The following is a 20032-nucleotide window of genomic DNA, read 5'->3' as shown; positions in this document are numbered from 1 at the left end:
TGGAACCAGCCACACATCTCACCAGAGGTGGCACCCATTAGAGGTGATAAGTGTGATAAATCTCGGTAAGGCGTGTGTGCTTGCCGAGGCAGGAATCAGAGAAATGAATGTTTTGCAGACGCGCGTCTGAGGGTTTATCCTCATTAGCCGTAGATTAGGAGCTGCTCGGTCAGACCTTTACTGCTTGATTTCATTAGCACAAAAACTAAAACAGATAAAGCTCTGCAGGGGTTTCATGCAACACTACGGACCGGGCGGGGAGATGTTCCCAGGCACAGCTTATGTGGCACTACATTTGGCATTCTGTCTCTTCCCTCTGCTTCCACCTTGTAAGACCATCTCTTATACCTTTCCGAATCATCTCTTATAAGCTTTACTGTATTGAACTGCACTGATTCCTTTGTAAACACTTCATAGCTCTTCGTGACCCCCTTCCCTCCACCTCTGCTTTAGCAGCTACAGCGTGGGTGGAGTTCTTGATGGGCCTCTTCTGTCTGCAAGTCCACCGACAAAGGCTCATGGATGCGTGAAAGGATGGCTAAGCAAAAGGGTAAATTCAGGATTGAATGGATGGATGGGTGGAAAGGTGGATGGATGAGTGAAAGAACGGATGACTGAGTGAAAGGAAGGATGGGTGAATGACTGAAAGGATAGATGGACGAGTGAAAGGGTAGATGGAGGGATTGACAAATAAAAGGGTAAATGGATGGATGAATAGGTGTGGAACAGGGGTGTCATGAACCTCCCACTTAAGCAGCTACAGCGGGCGTAGAGTTCCATAAGGGCCTGTTCTGTCTGCAAACTCTGCAGACAAAGGTTCATAATGAAAATGAGTGAGTGAAAGGATGGATGGATGTATGCATGAGTGAAAGGATGGGTGTAAGGATGGATGAGTGAAAGACTGAATGGATGAGGGAAAGTGAAGGTGGATGGATGGAATGAAAAAACAGTGAACGGACAGAGTGAAAGTGTGGATGGGTGAGTAAAAGAATGGATGCATGAGTGAAAGGAAGGATGGGTGAATGACTGAAAGGATAGATGGACGAGTGAAAGGGTAGATGGAGGGATTGACAAATAAAAGGGTAAATTGATGGATGAATAGGTTTGATGGACAGATTTGGAGGTGGAGGAATGGGTTTGGATATGGATGGGTGGATGGACGGAATGGTGAAAGAATGAATGATTGTGAAAGAATGAATAAATGACAGACTGTAAAGGTGAAATAGCAAATATCAGCGGGCGGATGGAAGGATTGAAAGGATGAATGGATAAACGCTTGGATGGAAGAGACGAGAGCTCTTCTGTGGAGGGTTGAAATAACTTGCTTTGCTTGCTTGGTGCCATAAGAGCTTTGGTTGTAAGTGGGGGATATTATAATTTTCTGGCTACTCCCTTGCTCTGGTATAACCCTGAAGTACTCTCTTGGGAGTGATGTAGGACACCAAGCAGTAAGTTATACATGGTTGGCAGAGGTTGTTTGCAAGGCCTACCCTATATGAGAAGCTTGAGTTGCGTACATGAGGGATTGAGTACCTTCCATCATGCCATTGTGGAATTGATGTTGTTCTTTACATGTCTATAATGTAGAATTATGTGCTATAGAAGGTGCAGCGCTATACCATACATTCCAAAATTCTCTGGTTTCCATAAGTGAATTGTGTTGTCTCAGGTTGCAAGGCCTTGCATTTAGAGGAGTCCTGACTGTGTTGATTTTCAGGTGTCTTTACTGCTTCAGAAAGTCCAAGCTTTGTGCAGGTTGCTTTATTGTGCACCGAGACAATTCCAGAGTTTGGCTGCATGTTTTGTGAAGCACTTCAGCACTGTGAGTTTTTCCAAACGTAGAAAATCATCAAAGGAGGGGCTAGTCTGGATCTAAGAGTTTTTTTCCTTTTTGAACCTTGCACGGCCATGCGTCTTCACTGGATCGTTCCTTTGATATTTCAGGTTACTCTCTTACCACGAGGATGCATTTTTCATATCTTGTAGGATCCTCCCTCATTGCCTCCAGGGCCATGCCTCAGACTTTGTGTTGCAACAAGAAGAAAGGTTCTGTGGATATTTTTTCAAATACTAGTATATGTGTTAGCAAATCCACAAATAATTTCTGTAGATATAATCTACATAAAACAAGTAAGCACAGCCTTTCAGCTTCAGACATTATGAACATGCATACCTTTGAATGGTATTGTGCTATATATTGGTGTAGATGGCACAGTGCTCATTGGTGTAACGTCAAACATGTGAAGCTATCATACACATATAAGTACTGAAAAAGAAAGGGATGCCCCTTATTCAGATTTTACAAAGTCAAGAAACATTCTTGGTTCCATGTGTGAGAGAGAAATCTGTCATGAGTAATCCCTTGCTTAGTTTCGACCTTTCGACCCATTCATTGATTCATATGGGTTTCTCTAGGATGGCAGTCTGCCACAATACCTCTGTGCCCTGGTAATCAAATGTCAAGTTAAGTGGGCAAAAAGGGTTGGTCCTGTATATTTCTGTCAGGCAGACCTTGAGGAGTCATTTCTATACTCCTGGAAGAATCCCTCTAGTCTCGAAACATCAACCCTCATACCTTACAGGTTCAGCCCTCATTCTTTGTAACATTATTCCTCAAACATTCAGTGCCAAACTGGAAGTCAAAATCAGCCTTGACAAAAATGTTTAATTCAGCCGCCCAGTGCAGAAGGCCACGGTTCAGGGGGCGGCCAGAACTTAAGGGGGTCCCTAGCTGCTTCCTTGGTTTGGTCATGTCAATCCAACCTGCTTTGAAAGCATCCCCTAGCCTGGAGTGCACCAGAAAAATTCCAGTAGGCCAGTCCTGCAGTCTCATTGGAATAATTCCTTCCACTTTAAAGGCCCACTCCTTGTACCTTGTAGGATTATTCCTTAACCCTTGAGGGACCATCCCTAGTTCCTTGAGGGGGCTTCCTGGTGCAGATGCTGTTATAAGAGTAGCCAGAGTTATGAGATGCAATTCTTTTGGGAGTGTGTGCTGTATATTATCTGACTGGTGGCTGCAGCAAGGTGATTTAGATGCTGTGGCTCCGTGAGATACTTCAAAGGGAGCTATCAATCCAGAGGCTTCTACCCCATCCCCAATTGCAAAGCAATTTCATTCAGAAGTGTGCTGCTGTAGTGGCAAACAGGAAGTGCCCGTGACAGGTTAGTTGGACAGGGACAGAGTACATTGGCCACACAGTGAAATGTTCCAGTTTCCCTTTACGCATTATACATTAGAACTCCATTTTGTCTGCCCGGCAGACAATGTGGAAAAGGTTCTACTCTTGCACTCTGGAAAGTTCTGTTTAGTTTTGAGTATGGCCTAGAGACAGCCTTAGCTTTCTTGTCGGCATTATGTTTTTCAAAAACATCATAATAGAAACAAACACATTTATACATACATACAGTAGCCTGTGGCTACCCCTTTTCATACATTGGTCTGTTCAAGTGTCATTCACATTTGTGCCCTCTACAGCTCACTGCTTGGGGCCAAGAATCAACTGACTTCATCGATGGGTCTTTGCATTCTGTGAGTAAAGGCGTGTTGTCTGATTACATGCACTCTGCTGCCTAATAAAGTATTGGACTTCAGTGCCAGAGTTAGTGTGCCTGTGCTGCAGGACCACTCCTTTTTTATATTTATTATATATATGACAAGTGTTTTGTATTTTACAAATAATTGAAAAAATAAATAAATGCAAACATCGCAAACGTGCTTAGGCCAGGCTTATTGGCTTTACCAATACTTGTCTGTTTGACAACATAACCATTAAGTCTGGAAATGACTTAAATTTAGATTTATTGCACATTAATTTATTGTATAACAATATCTTGAAAATCTGGTATTGATCCGGTCTTTGGAACTACATTGAACACCACCTTTAAGTAGTATGTTTCAATACCGTTCAGCTCTGGTGACCCAGGGAATTGGAAGCTTTTATTCGATAATGGTCTTGGTGTTTCGGCTTACCTTTTGACTAATGAGGTCAAGCATTTCCTTCCATAGTGATCAGCCATGTTCATCAATATTTAATCATATATCAACTCCCCAAGAGAAAGCTTTGAAATTGGAGTTTTGATTGGTCAGTGTCAGGCCTTCATGAACCTGCAAGAATGCATCGCTGGTTGTTATGGGTCTTGGTCATTCCTGCCCTAAACCCCCTTTACCGGTTAGAAAGGCCGCCATCTTACAAGTCTATAAAGGTGAAAAGAGCAGTAGCATCTGTGAGGCTGACATGCCTAGAAATGTACAAAGTCTTTCCTATAGGCTGAAGGCCCCTGTCTTTTGTCTCTTGCAGTGCTAGTGTACAGCCCAGTGGGCGCTGCCAGCCGGAAGTGTGACACCATCTATAAGGGCTTTGCGGAGTGCCTGATCAGTCTGGGGGACAGCATAGCCCAGAATATGCAGACGCTGAAGGACGCAGACGAGAAGACAATAAAGGAGGAGGCCCAGGAGCTGGACACTATATGCAAGTGAGTTTGGGAGCTCTAAGGGGAGGACTGGTGGCTGGGAATGCTTGACTCGTGACGCTGCTAAATGGGGATATTGACGGTGAAAAATCTTCAGTAGATATGTGTCTAGTCATACTTCAGAACAGGTTACTGCTGGGAAGATACTCATTTTGTAAAAACAGGTTTCTTGCTTTATACGCTTCCAGGGGAAACATTCTCACTTGTTTATTTTTCAGTCATGTATTTGGAGGTTCACTGACCACAGTGTAAAATAATTTGTGCTGTCATGGATAACCCAAGGTCAGGAGAAATATTAAAGCTCCGCTATTCATTAGCTCTGTCTGACATTAGTCAAGACCTTCTGATTTTGCTAACATTATATACATATTAAACGTAATTTAGGCAGGGGCGTTGCTTTGGAGGGTGCAAAACTAAAAGAAAGCAGGGTGAATGTGTAAACCAGGTTTGGGATGGACTGTTGCCGAGAGCACCATGGTCAGTACTGAATACCCAAGGGTAGGTCGCTCCCCCTGCCGCTGCAGCTCCTCCAGGTTCCTGAGTTCCTGAGACCCACCTCACAGTAAGTACCCCCCCCCCCTCCCAGCCCCTCGCTCTGCCCCGCGCTACTCACCCTCTCTCCTGCTCCTGCTTCTTTTCTTCTTTTCTTCTTCTCTGTTCTTCTGTTCTTCCTCCTCGCTCCTCGTCTGTAATCTTCTTCTGTACTCTTCTTTCCCCCGTCTTCACTCTTCTTCTCTTCTTCCTCATCTTCTTCTGTGGTCTTCTGCCCTCTGTTCTTCGTTTTTCTGTATCTTCTTCTGTGTTCTTCTGTGTTCTTCTGTGTTCTTCTATGTTCTTCTGTGTTCTTCCGGTCTTCCTTTCTTCTCTCCTTCCGGTCTTCTGATCTTCCTTTCTTCTTTCCGTCCGGTCTTCTGTTCTTCTGTTCTTCTGTTCTTCTGTTCTTCTGTTCTTCTTGTCTTCTGTTCTTCTTGTCTTCGGCTCTTCTGCCTCCTCCGTCCTCTTCTCCCCGCGCCTGCCCTCCTGCTCCTGCCTCATCCCCCTCCCCCACTCGCATCCCCCTCTCTATCTCTCCTATCTAACCCGTTCACTATCTACCTCCCTCACTCCTCCTATCTACCTATCTCTCTATCTCTCTATACCACTATCTAACTCCCTCACTCTCCACCTCCTCCTATCTTCCTATCTCTCTATCTATTTCCCTATCTATCGATTTCCCTATCTATTTTCTCTATCTATTTCTCTATCTATCCCCCCTCCCTCACCCCCTCTATTACCTATCTTCCTATCCTCTCACTCTACCTCTCACCCTCACCCACCTCTACAACCCCCCCTCCCCTATCTTCTCAACCCTACTCCTATCTTTCTCCCTTATCTCCTAAACCTCCTAACACTCACCCCCCTCCACCCTTAAACCCCCCTCCCCCAGCTCTTCTCACTCTACCTGTCCCCCCCTCCCTCGCGCTTTCCCGACGCGACCTCCTGCACGCCCCCGCCCCCCAGCTCCCATTCGCCCCCACCTGACCCCCCCCCTCCTACCTCATATGGCGGCCGCTGCGCGACAGTGGTAGCGACCCTTGACCCAAGGGTAGGTCGCTCCCCCTGCCGCTGCAGCTCCTCCAGGTTCCTGAGTTCCTGAGACCCACCTCACAGTAAGTACCCCCCCCTCCCAGCCCCTCGCTCTGCCCCGCGCTACTCACCCTCTCTCCTGCTCCTGCTTCTTTTCTTCTTTTCTTCTTCTCTGTTCTTCTGTTCTTTCTCCTCGCTCCTCGTCTGTAATCTTCTTCTGTACTCTTCTTTCCCCCGTCTTCACTCTTCTTCTCTTCTTCCTCATCTTCTTCTGTGGTCTTCTGCCCTCTGTTCTTCGTTTTTCTGTATCTTCTTCTGTGTTCTTCTGTGTTCTTCTGTGTTCTTCTGTGTTCTTCTATGTTCTTCTGTGTTCTTCCGGTCTTCCTTTCTTCTCTCCTTCCGGTCTTCTGATCTTCCTTTCTTCTCTCCTTCTGTTCTTCTGTTCTTCTTGTCTTCTGTTCTTCTTGTCTTCGGCTCTTCTGCCTCCTCCGTCCTCTTCTCCCCGCGCCTGCCCTCCTGCTCCTGCCTCATCCCCCTCCCCCACTCGCATCCCCCTCTCTATCTCTCCTATCTAACCCGTTCACTATCTACCTCCCTCACTCCTCCTATCTACCTATCTCTCTATCTCTCTATCCCACTATCTAACTCCCTCACTCTCCACCTCCTCCTATCTTCCTATCTCTCTATCTATTTCCCTATCTATCGATTTCCCCATCTATTTTCTCTATCTATTTCTCTATCTCTCCCCCCCTCCCTCACCCCCTCTATTACCTATCTTCCTATCCTCTCACTCTACCTCTCACCCTCACCCACCTCTACAACCCCCCCTCCCCTATCTTCTCAACCCTACTCCTATCTTTCTCCCTTATCTCCTAAACCTCCTAACACTCACCCCCCTCCACCCTTAAACCCCCCTCCCCCAGCTCTTCTCACTCTACCTGTCCCCCCTCCCTCGCGCTTTCCCGCCGCGACCTCCTGCACGCCCCTGCCCCCCAGCTCCCATTCGCCCCCACCTGACCCCTCCCCCCCCTCCTACCTCATATGGCGGCCGCTGCGCGAGTGCGCCACTGGCGCGCCAGAGGCGCACCAGAGGCAAGCCCGTCTGCGACCGTCCGCGCCTGGCCCGCGCCCAGCGCCACGACCCCTGGTCTCCAGCTCTCCCAAGCCCCGCTGACCCGCTACGACCCCACCACCCTCCACGCCCTCAACCCAGGACGCTCCAACACCTGCTTCCAAGCTCACCCCAAACGCACCCATGGACCCTTAGCCTGCAACAACCACGACCACAAGCCCACGCGCCATCAACCACCTCAAGTGCATCCTAGTCAACGCTCGCTCCGTCCACAAACACGCCATTGAACTCTGGGACCTCCTGGACTCCATAGCACCGGACGTCGCCTTCATCACGGAGACCTGGATGAACGCCTCCTCGGCCCCTGACATCGCCACTGCCATCCCCGAAGGCTACAAGATCTCCAGAAAAGACCGCACCAACCAGGTAGGAGGAGGTATCGCCATCGTCTTCAAAGACTCCATCAGCGTCACCACCTCCACCGAAGACACCCCTCTCGCCGCTGAACACCTGCATTTTCAGATTCGCACCGATCCGAGGACCACCCTCAGAGGATCCCTCGTCTACCGTCCTCCCGGCCCACGCGCCCCTTTCAGCGACGCCATCGCCGACTTCATCTCCCCGCACGCCCTCGCCTCGCCGGACTACATCCTCCTAGGTGACCTCAACTTCCATCTGGAACAAAACAACGACCCCAACACCACCACCCTGCTCGACAACCTCGCCAACCTCGGCCTCAAACAACTGGTGAACACCGCCACCCACATCGCCGGACACACGCTTGACCCCATCTTCTCCGCCAGCAAACACGTCTTCTTCAGCCACGCCTCCGCCCTACACTGGACCGACCACAGCTGCGTCCACTTCACATTCCGACACGAGACCCGCCACCTCCGCACCCAACCCATCCCTCGTCGACAGTGGAACAAGATCCCCGAAGAGCAACTCTTCTCCGCACTCGCCGCCAACCAACCCACCCTCACCACCGACCCCAACGACGCAGCCCTCAACCTCACAAACTGGATCTCCAACTGCGCAGACATCCTTGCTCCCTCAAACGCACGCATCGACAGACCAACACCAAAAAACCTCTCTGGTTCTCTGACACCCTCAAAGAATCAAAGAAAACTTGTCGCGCCCTTGAGAAAGCCTGGCGCAAGGACCGCACCGCTGACAACATGACCGCCCTCAAGAACGCTACCCGCGAACACCACCACCTGATCCGCGCTGCCAAAAGGAACTTTTTCACCGACAGACTGGACAAAAACAGACACAACAGCAGAGAACTCTTCAGCATCGTCAAGGAGTTCTCCAACCCCAGCGCCTACGCCAACGCCGTCACGCCCTCACAGGATCTGTGCGAATCCCTCGCCACTTTCTTCCATCGCAAGATTAGCGACCTCCACGACAGCTTCGGACACCAGACCCAACCATACACCACCGAACCGGCATCCACGGCCATCACCCTCAACAACTGGTCCCACATCAACACGGAAGAAACCAAATCCATCATGAACTCTATCCACTCCGGCGCCCCTTCGGACCCCTGCCCGCACTTCATCTTTAACAAAGCCGACAACATCATCGCCCCGCACCTCCAGACCGTCATCAACTCTTCTTTTTCTTCTGCTACCTTCCCCGAATGCTGGAAACACGCCGAAGTCAACGCCCTACTAAAGAAACCTACGGCTGACCCGAGCGACCTAAAAAACTTCCGCCCCATCTCTCTTCTGCCTTTCCCAGCCAAAGTAATAGAGAAGACCGTCAACAAACAGCTGACCACCTTCCTGGAAGACAACAGCCTGCTCGACCCCTCACAAACCGGATTCCGAACCAACCACAGCACTGAAACCGCCCTCATCTCAGTCACTGACGACATCAGAACCCTGATGGACAACGGTGAAACAGTTGCCCTCATTCTTCTCGACCTCTCGGCTGCCTTTGACACCGTCTGTCACCGCACCCTAATCACCCGCCTCCGCTCCACCGGGATCCAATGCCAGGCCCTGGACTGGATCGCCTCCTTCCGAGATCATCTGCGGCGTACCCCAAGGCTCATCACTCAGCCCGACACTCTTCAATGTCTACATGAGCCCCCTCGCCAACATCGTACGCAAGCACGACATCATCATCACCTCCTACGCCGACGACACCCAACTTATACTCTCCCTCACCAAGGACCCCGTCAGCGCCAAGACCAACCTACAAGAGGGTATGAAGGACGTCGCAGATTGGATGAGGCTCAGCCGCCTAAAGCTGAACTCTGAAAAAACGGAAGTCCTCATCCTCGGCAACACCCCGTCCGCCTGGGACGACTCCTGGTGGCCCACGGCCCTCGGCACCGCACCAACCCCCACAGACCACGCCCGCAACCTCGGCTTCATCTTGGACCCTCTTCTCACCATGACCAAGCAAGTCAACGCTGTGTCCTCCGCCTGCTTCCTCACCCTCCGCATGCTCCGCAAGATCTTCCGCTGGATCCCCGCCGACACCAGAAAAACCGTGACCCACGCCCTCGTCACGAGCCGCCTGGACTACGGCAACACCCTCTACGCCGGGACCACAGCCAAACTCCAAAATCGCCTGCAACGCATTCAAAACGCCTCGGCCCGCCTCATCCTCGACATACCCCGCAGCAGCCACATCTCCGCACACCTGAGGCACCTGCATTGGCTCCCTGTCAGCAAAAGGATCACCTTCCGACTTCTCACCCACGCACACAAAGCCCTCTACGACAAGGGACCGGAATACCTCAACAGACGCCTCAGCTTCTACGTCCCCACCCGCCTCCTCCGCTCCTCTGGCCTCGCACTCGCTGCTGTCCCTCGCATCCGCCGCTCCATGGCGGGTGGGAGATCTTTCTCCTTCCTGGCGGCCAAGACCTGGAACTCCCTCCCCACCAGCCTCAGGACCACCCAGGACCACTCCGCTTTCCGGAGACTCCTAAAGACCTGGCTGTTCGAACAGCGATAACCCCCCCCTTTTTCCCCTAGCGCCTTGAGACCCGCACGGGTGAGTAGCGCGCTTTATAAATGTTAATGATTTGATTTGATTTGAATTGAGTTAGGATGGCCTTTGGGGGCTAATTTAGAGTTTGGTGGACAGGTACTTTACTACAGCAGTGATGGAGTACTGTGTCCACCAAACGCAAGGTCAACCCACCTGATTTTGAGTCAGATGGACCACAAGTTTTATGCCAATGGAGTACAATTTACTCTGGCAGCATAAAACTTCTTTTAACCATTTGATGGAGTAGGTGCTGTTGGAAGTAAGCCATCACATGGATCACCAGAGGGCTTTTTTATTGTCTGCCACCTCCAGGTATATCATCGTGATTAAGGAGAGTAAAAAATAAAAATGACCACTGTGCTATCTCCCACTTTGTTTTTGAAAAAAAAAAACTTTGGAAAAGTTTGATGGCTAGCTGTCATGTTTAACAGAGCTGCCCGTTATTCTTTTCCTACACTGACAGGAATCGACATGACAGCTGTTCCTGCTATTGTAAAGATTTGTCTCTCTAGGTGGCAACCATCTCTAAATTTGGCTGGTGGAGAAAAGGCACTAATGTCCGCCAACACCTGTTCTGCATTTACTGTGGCTGCTAAATGCTGAACCAGGCCCCTTCTCGAGTAGCACAGTGGGCAAAAAATGGATTTGAATGCCTGAGGGATTGCCATTGCCAGTGGTTGGACTATTTGCCAACATCCGTCCCACCACCTTTTGGGTGTTTGATTGCCAGTAGTATACCTGGAAACCTAAGAATGGCTTGGCTTTCCAAACCTACTACTGCCAATATTTGTGAATTCTAAAAAGTAGTACATATGCATCCATACAAGAAGTATTCTATTGGTGAAGATTTGATATGCTTTTGTTAAACCGAACACGAAGGGGCATATTTACAAAGAAGTGGTGCAATGCAGCGAAGTAAGGAAAGCTGCTGTCCTGCATTGTGTCACCGGAAAAGTGTGGAACTGTGCCATATCTTCAATGAAATGATGCAGTTCTGCTCTCTCCGTCATCTGGTTCGCTTTGGGATGCCTAGTGCCAACTAGGAGTGGGCAATAATTTCCTCTCCGCCGGCAGAGTTTGCTGGGTTTTGGCCACTCTACGTTATGCATGTAATTCGAAGTTCTGCCCAAATTCCACACTCCACCACTTGGAAGAGTTTTTTGTTGCGTGCGGCTCGCCAATGGTAAGTTGGTGAGCATGGGTGAGAATTGGCATCCCCATGCATGATTTTAGGGTGCTCGGAGGGCACCCGATGAGATTTTCCCAACACGACAGTCATGGACGATCGTCAACGCTCACGTTGGAAAAGCTGCTCCTCAAGGGGGGAAATCTCCTTGAGCGACAACAAAACCAACTTGAGGAGCAGCACCCTCTGGTGTGTCGCGTGGTGCAGTTTGCACTGATTTCTCAGCAAAGAATAAGCTCCTGGGGCTAAAAATCAGTGTGGGCAGCGTGATGTACAGATTTCCATCTGCTCAATGAATTTAGCAGAGTTTTTACGTAACTCCACGGAATTCCACAGAGGGAGACTCTGCGAGTTCCTCCCACCCCAGTGCTAGCACAGGCATCTTTGCACCATACTGCGCCTGCAATATTTTCAAGATAGTTTACATTGAGGAAAGGGTAGCTTCCTGCACATATCTGCCCTTAGAAAGTGTGGCACGAATATAACGAGAAAATAATGAGGAAAACTAAAGAAATTTCTCCTTTTAACGAAAGCCTCAGGTATGCACACCATTTTAGCACAAACCCATTTCTACAACTCGTTGTGAATACGGGCTAGTGGCAAAATCCATGAGTGGATGCACCGGACCACCCACGAACCATCAATGGAATGCCTACCTGATACAAAGTAATGCAAAGCAGCACAATGTGCTGCATTGTGCTACTTTTTCTTACAAAGCCATGCAAATCAACATTTGCATGGCTTCAATCAAGGATTTTGAGTCAGGGCAGCATTGACAAAGTGGCACAGAATCTTTGTAAACCTCGGCCTAAATATATCTAATTTCCTGACCCAAGAAATGAACAAGTTATTACCACTTAGTGAAATCAGAAAGACAAGAAAAAATGACATAACAAACCTTACTCAGAGCCCCAAGACCCAACTGCCAAGCCAAGAATTTATTTGTTTGGGGGTGGGGGGTACCACCCGGGTCCCACACCAAACACACCCTTCTCCTCCCACCCTCGTACCTACGCCTTTGCTTATACAGGCTTCCATCTAGGCTTTTTCTTTCATTGGTCCTTTGTTGTGTCATTCAGGTTTTTCTTCCACTTACTAAATGCATTGTGCGCTTGTTTAATCCACTATAGCCTTTTCTTAATGTCACTGTGAATGATGACATTCTGTTCTTTCACAAGGAGCGCATCACCCATAAAGTAGTGCCAGGGACTATTGTGACGATGAACGTTTTTACTTTTAGCGATTTTTTCTTTTTTTATGTCGCTGGGGGCCCAGTAGCTCACCCAGCAATAATGTTTTATCAATGCCATGACAAAGCAAAACAAGCATTAGCGAAGCAAAAAGATTGGTAGCCAACAGAAGACCTATTGGCTTTGCCAGTGCTTGTTTTTAGATGGAAGCAAAGGTGGATTCTAAGGCCAGGAAAAAATATGACTGTCCTCTTTTTATTGGTTTTCATGCAGAAGGAGGGAATGTCCGAAGAACGTTACATGTTTCTGTTCACACTGCCCATACGTCCTTTTTGAACATACCACTTCTTGAATTCAGATGAATATTAAAACTATAGATATTTAACTTATTTTTCTGCTTGGAAATCCATTCTACAGGCCGTTGTTAGATACCTTTTTCTATGCGGCAGGATGGTAGCATGTTAATTTCCCAGTCCCCGCCCCCTTCCCATTCTAGAAGCAGTTTTTGTTATTAACATATTACAAATGTACTCATTGTGACCTTTGACCCTGCAGACCAGGGTTCTAAAATCATTTTCGGCACTTGACCAAAAATGGTACTTGTGGGCAAATAGTTGCAGCTTCAAATTGTAAACATTTATAATATGAAATGTGTAGTATAAATTCCGATGGCACAGTGTGCATTCTATCCATGTCACAACTACATGTTGGTATCCACAAGCACTCACTGTCTGAGTTGAAGGTTACACAGAGATCCCTGGGTTCAGTGCTTAATTTGTAAAAGGCAAACTGCAGGGGCCCAGAGTTTCCTCAATAGTCCCCTGTCGGCGCTGAATTCCATGGTAGGGGTGCCAGAAATCATAGCCTTGGTTCCATCTCGTGTCTCTTTGATCCACCACTAGACGCTCCCTGCCTCTTTATCTCATTCCTACAGGTTCCTGCTTTCTCCTTTTGTCATGGTTTTCTGCCTCTCCTCTTCCTTCCTCTTTTTCGCTCTCTTCCTCCAGGTCAACGTTGGTGAGGAAAAATAAGTGCCAGGCGCCAAAAGTGAGTGCCGGTGGGGCCCATCGTCTCAAATTAAGTGGGATTGGCGCTGGTACCTGAAATTTGTAGCTTCTGTGCAAGGTGCTCTTCTCAACGACCTATGGCTTGCTCTTCTCTTTTCATAAAACATACAAATCCCACAATGTTCGCATAGATTTCAAGAATGTTTAGCAATTACGCTCATCAGTGATTTTCAAAAGGGCTTGAGTTGTGCACACGAAATCGATAACACTCATTTTACAGACCACAAAAGGTTGAAAAGTTGAAACCCTTCGCGGGTCTGAAGTTGTGGTCCTGGAATTTATGTGGATGCCTGAGACAGCCATATTTACTCGTTTTAAGAAAAGGGGACTCCTGATTACTGACGCACATTGAGCTTAATGAAGGGACAGTTGAGTGTGGTAACTCAGGCGCATGCTGGAAGTCAGAACAGAGATACTCTGAGGGAGCTCTGTGGATGTCAAAGTACTTGGTAGCAATCAGTGCTTATTTTGTGCTTGTTGTTTCCGGTGCGGAGCACCGGCACGTATTTTTGAGGGCTCCTTTTTCTTCTGCCTCAAGCATTTGCTGCGAGCAAAAGAGACACATGGGAAAGACGGAGGAGGAGAAAAACGAAAAAGCGCCACAATGGGAGAAAGCAGGAAGCTGCAAGAGTAAGCTGAAGGGGCAGGGAGTGGATTTATATAGATTAAAGATGCCCCAGACGGCTTCAGGATTACGCTGCCTCAGTATTCCGTGTTCGCACATTTCTTTGCATCAGCAGCGTTTTTAAGTTGAGGGCTTTGAGCACCGGCACGTTTTTATTTACAAATTAAGCACTGATAGCAATACATTCTGCAGTACAAGAAAGCGGAGTACTGTGAGAGCTCCCTGGTCTTCTCAGTAGTGACAAAGTGCTTCCTGGTGCAGTTCAGCAGGAGCAACATATGAGCCCTGTATATAGCTCGATTGCTGAATTTCTGTGCATGGTGCATGTCATGGTTGAGGTGCACTACTAGACCCTAAACATGTCTCAATATTGGAATATCAGTGCATGAAGAAAATCGGAGTACAGTTTTTTTTGCATGGAAATTTAGTACTGGAGTATCAGTACATGAAGAAAATCAGAGTAAAGTGATGATTTAAGTGGAATTTAGAAGTGCGGAAATTGAGTATCTGACAGCATTTGTACAATTACAATACAGTGATTTATGCAAATCATAGCCATAAAAAAAAAAAAACACTACATAAAGGTTCACTCTGAGAGGTCTCTGGGCATCTCAGCTGTGGGATATCTGTACAGATTTTAGGTCAGAACCGATGTGCATTTAGAGAGGTCTTAAAATGCCTCAACAGTGTCTTATCCTTGAATGGTGCAAGATGAAACTAAGGAGCGCTAAAGTGATAATGGTCAGTAGCGTCAACGCATGGAAATGTGTAACCTGTTCATTCCAATATCATTCCATTTAACAGTAAAGCATTAAAATACAGTCCTCAGTGCTGTTTTATTTTACAAGGGGCGCGTGTCATTGATATCCATTGTCATGTTGAGTATGGCAGCCAATCAGATTCCCCAAAACTACTAAATAGAAGCACAGTAGCTCCTCAACTGCAACTTTCAAAACAGGTTAGTGACTTGAGGGACAGGAGAACAAGGGTGGTGACTAAGCTACTACATTATTGTGCTAAGCGCATTGCTGAAATTGACATCGGTCAATTAACATTAGATATTGCCCTCTACCCTCCATATGCAGTTTGACTGCAACTGAAACCCATAATTCAGGCGAGGGGTATTAACTGGTGATAACTAGAGGCTCTTTAGAGAGCAATACTAAATCTTACTGAGTCCTGTGTTTACTTAACTTTTCCCTTACGTTTGTGTACATTAATGATGCCAAGAACGTTGCTCACGTGTTAGAATATTGCCCTCGTTCAGTTCGATCCCTTAATAACCAACCAACCTTTCTACTAGCCTAATGCCCCTATATCTCCCCCTTTGACGCAGAATCTTTTTCACTTGGGTACACTGCAGTGATTGTCGTGAAGTTTCACTCACTAAGGCCCAGGTTCATTGAGCCATCTGTACCTCAGCGAAGGGGTTGGAGGGCAGAGTCAGCCACGGGAGTAGCCAGAAAAATAAAAGACCCCACACTTTGAGCCACACGAAATGTCCAAGCAAAGTGAGCTACCCAGAGCTTTCATATAAAGGCCTGTGGAAGTTGTATCCCTAGGGACATTTTGCAGAAATTCTTCTAAATGATGCATTTTACAGCTTACTTTTAAATGAATTTGACCAAAATGGCACATTTGTCAGTATTGACTCTTTCATAGTTTCCCTTTTCTCTCCATTTTTCTTTAGTATATCTATTTTGCTTTCTTTTCTAATTTCCATTCTCTTTTCATTCCTGCTTTCTATCATTATTTTCTTCTGCCCATTCTTTTTCCCCTTTTTTGGTTTTATTTGTTCTTCTTTCTAACTTTGAATCTTTCTTTGTATTACGGTTTAACTTGCTTCGCTATTTTCCACATTTCATTCTCATTCCCATCATTCTTCTGGTTCTTCTATTCGTTATGAAGGGCCATAAAAAATGTAACCTCTTCCAGGTAACCCCGCTTAAGCTGGTATAGTGGATGCTTCAATAGGCCTTTGGAGCCAGGCCCCGCAGAAGTGTATAGGGGAAGCAGCGGTTCCGTGCAGCTGGTTTCTACCGCTCAGCAGATGCTTTCCATTTAAGTCAGCAGCACTCAATAAAGCTTTGCTACAATGACTCAAAATACTCACGTATTGGCAACACCTTATAGATTACAGCTTCTAAATAAATGCATTAGAATGGGCAATTTTTTTTGTGGACACATTTGATGTCCCTCAGCAAGGGGGATTGCCTTGGAGTGATTGAACCCCGCCTCTTATCCTCCCACTCCAATGACCCCTGAGCCATATAGCGCTTCAGATACACATTTGTTATATCAGTCACTTTCCATGGCTGCAGTCACGAGAAGTTCACCAACCCCAGTCGTTGAGAACACAACAGCAGCATCACAATAATGGAGTGCATTTGTACCAAGCTGCCCCCTAGTGAGTAGAGTGCCACAGCAGCAAACAAGCGCACAGCACAATGCTGCGATTCCCAAATCCATCAGCAAGTCAGCTCGATACACTTAAAAAAAATATTCCCACATATACCAACCCCTTTCCTATCTAATATCCATAGATAACCCACTACCAAACCCAAACCATGCTTCAGACCTACTTTAGACCCTAGGCACATAGGTGATATTGGGCACTAATGGTATGTTGTATTTTCACAAGCTATTACAAGAGTAATTAAATAGTGCCCGCCTGGAACTCAAAAAACAAAGAAGGCAGCAAAAAATTGATGAATGGCTTATTGTTGTCTCTGAACCCCTTTGTTTAACACACTAAATTAAAGGGCAGCCTTGGCTCAAAAGTTATTTTGTTCTTTACCCAAAAGAACAGTTAGAGCGTTTAATATCTTCTGACTCACAAACCATCTGAACATCTCTAGGCGTCCATAATCAAACTCAACATATGGCACCTGTTAGACTTTTCATCCTTGGCGTGGTCTCCCTTAACTTTTTGCCTCTGTTCCCCAGGTGGTTGATGTGTGCTGGACTCTGATTTTACTGTTTTTGTTACTCTGGGCACTTTACCACTGCTAACCAGTGCTAAAGAGCAAGTGCTCCTTTACCAAATGTGTATGTAATTGGCTTATCCATGATTGGAATATTTGATTTATTAGTAAGTGTCTAGTACAGTGCACTAGAGGTGCCCAGGACCTGTAAATCAAATGCTGCTAGTGGGCCTGCCGCACTGATTGTGCCACCAACCTAAGTAGCTCTATAATCATGTCTCAGACCTGCCATTGCAGTGTCTGTGTGTGCAGTTTTAACTGTAAATTCGACTTGGCAAGTGTACCCACTAAACTTTCCCGTTTCTTACATGTCAAACACCCCTAAGGTAGGCCCTAGGTAGCCCCAAGGGCAGGGTGCAGTGTATGGTTAAGGTAGGACATATAGGGGGTCATTCTAACTCTGGCGGGCGGCGGAGGCCGCCCGCCAGAGTTCCCCCCTCCGAAATACCGCTCCGCGGTCGAAAGACCGCGGAGGGTATTCTAAGTTTTTCCCTGGGCTGGTGGGCGGTCGCCAAAAGACCGCCCGCCAGCCCAGGGAAAAACTCCCTTCCCACGAGGATGCCGGCTCGTAATCGAGCCGGCGGAGTTAGAAGGTGCGACGGGTGCTGTTGCACCCGTCGCGTATTTCACTGTCTGCCAAGCAGACAGTGAAATACTCGTAGGGGCCCTCTTACGGGGGCCCCTGCAGTGCCCATGCCAGTGGCATGGGCACTGCAGGGGCCCCCAGGGGCCCCGTGACCCCCCCTACCGCCATCCGGTTCCCGGCGGGCGGACCGCCGGGAACTGGATGGCGGTAGGGGGGGTCGGAATCCCCTCGGCGGCGCAGCTAGCTGCGCCGCCTTGGAGGATTCAAAAGGGCGGCGGTACACTGGCGGGAGACCGCCAGTGTTGCCGGTCTGACCGCGGCTTTACCGCCGCGGTCAGAATGCCCTGCGGGGCACCGCCGGCCTGTCGGCGGTGCTCCCGCCGACCCTGGCCCCGGCGGTCTAAGACCGCCGGGGTCAGAATGACCCCCATAGTAATGTGTTTTATATGTTCTGACAGTGAAATACTGCAAAATTCGTTTTTCACTGTTGCAAGGCCCGTCCCGCTCATAGGTTAACAGGGGGGCTACCTTTAAATCTGATTAAAGTGTAGATTCCCTTTGGGTGTGGATGGACATGTGGAGTTTGGGGTCTCTGAGCTCACAATTTAAAAATACATCTTTTAGTAAAGTTGATTTTAAGGTTGTGTGTTTGAAAATGCCACTTTTAGAAAGTGAGCATTTTCTTGCTTATACCATTTCTTTGACTTTGCCTGTTTGTGGATTCACTGTCTGGGTCAGTTGGACAGTTGGGCTGGTTGCATCTCACACTAGACAGTGTCACAAAAGGAGCTGGGGTGTAGATTGCATTTCCTGATGAGCCATCTGTGCTAGGAGGGAGGGGAGGAGTGGTCACTTACACCTGAAAGAGCTGTGCCTGTCCTCACACAATGCAGTCTCCGAACACCTGGTGAGTGTCTGAGGACTGGCCTGGGCAAGGCAGGATTTCACATTCAAAAGACACTTTACTTTGAAATAGGCGCCTTCTTCAAAGGAGAAATTGGGTATAAGAAGTGCACCCAAAACCATAGACTTTAGATCACTTCTGGACATCAAGAGGAACCTCTGTCTGGAGAAGAGCTGAAGAGCTGAGGAGAAGTGCTGCCCTGCCTGTGATTGTGCTTTGTGGAGCTATTCTGCAGTTGCTGCTTCTGCCAGAGTAAGAGGGCAAAGACTGGACTTTGTGTGCCTTCCATCCTGTGAAGAAATCTCCAAGGGCTTGATTTAGAGCTTGCCTCCTGTTGTTTGAAGTCTCAGGGACAGCAAAGACTTCTCTCTGCCAGCACCTGGAGTCTCTGGAGAGACTCCTGCTCTGACAAGTGGTGCCCTATCCAGTCCTTGGGCCCTTGAGAGGAAAGCTGGTGGAAATCCAAGGAAATCGACTTCGGACGACTTCGGACCGATGCCACTGCTAAATCTGGTGATGCCGCCTGCAACCGACTCCGTGATCTTCACTGGACCGCGATGACCTTCGCAGTCCCAACGCCACTGCAGCCCCGCTGAAGTCTGCGACTCCGAGGAAGTCGCGCACCACGTCGTGACCGACGCCACTTGAAGTGCACGGATTCAACGTTTCGCACAGACACCGCGAGCCCCGACTTCACGCATCGACTGGTTTTCACTCTTCACCAAAGGTACTACACTTGGGGGTCTATGCGACTCCATGTCCGGCGCGCTGGTGTCGGATTGTTGGGAACGACTCCGTGAGGACGCCGTGTTAATACCTCATCGAAGCATTTTGTGTTTCTAAGCGCTTTTTTTTAGTTTAATCTTTAAAAATTAATAACTTGAATTGTGTATGTCAGCTTTTTGTCGTTTTGGTCTTGTTTTGTTTAGATAAATATTTCCTATTTTCCTAAACTTGTGTTGTGTCATTTTTTAGTGTTTTCATTAAGTTACTGTGTGTGTTGGTACAAATACTTTACACCTAGCACTCTGAAGTTAAGCCTACTGCTCTGCCAAGCTACCAAGGGAATAAGCAGGGGTTAACCAAGGGTGATTCTCTTTTACCCTGACTAGAGTGAGGGTCCTTGCTTGAACAGGAGGTAACCTGACTGTCAACCAAAGACCCCATTTCTAACAGCACCTCTCACAAAAGCCTCCTCCGTTAGAACTATACGCATCATGAGCACAGGCAGATTTGGAACACCCAACGTTACTATTTTAGTCTGTCCTTCTTCACTGCAACTTCACCACACAACCAAAAAACCATAAAGTAACCACAGATAGTCATCCTAGCTGTCATATGCATCATAAACAATGTCAGATCCATACCAC

General features: G+C 47.8%; 1 protein-coding gene across 1 annotated transcript in view; it reads left to right on the top strand.

Annotated features, from left to right (window-relative positions):
• NRN1L (neuritin 1 like) overlaps nt 1-20032 on the top strand; it is a 423331-nt gene that overhangs the window by 336359 nt on the left and 66940 nt on the right. The window contains exon 2 of the mRNA XM_069217584.1: nt 4302-4476. Within this exon, the coding sequence (XP_069073685.1) occupies nt 4302-4476 (175 nt within the window). The remainder of the gene's footprint in view (nt 1-4301; nt 4477-20032) is intronic.

Source organism: Pleurodeles waltl, chromosome 12 (assembly GCF_031143425.1).
Source record: "Pleurodeles waltl isolate 20211129_DDA chromosome 12, aPleWal1.hap1.20221129, whole genome shotgun sequence".
Lineage (NCBI taxonomy): Eukaryota > Metazoa > Chordata > Amphibia > Caudata > Salamandridae > Pleurodeles > Pleurodeles waltl.
Note: the sequence above shows the minus strand (reverse complement) of the source record. Positions and strands in the feature narration are given on the sequence as shown.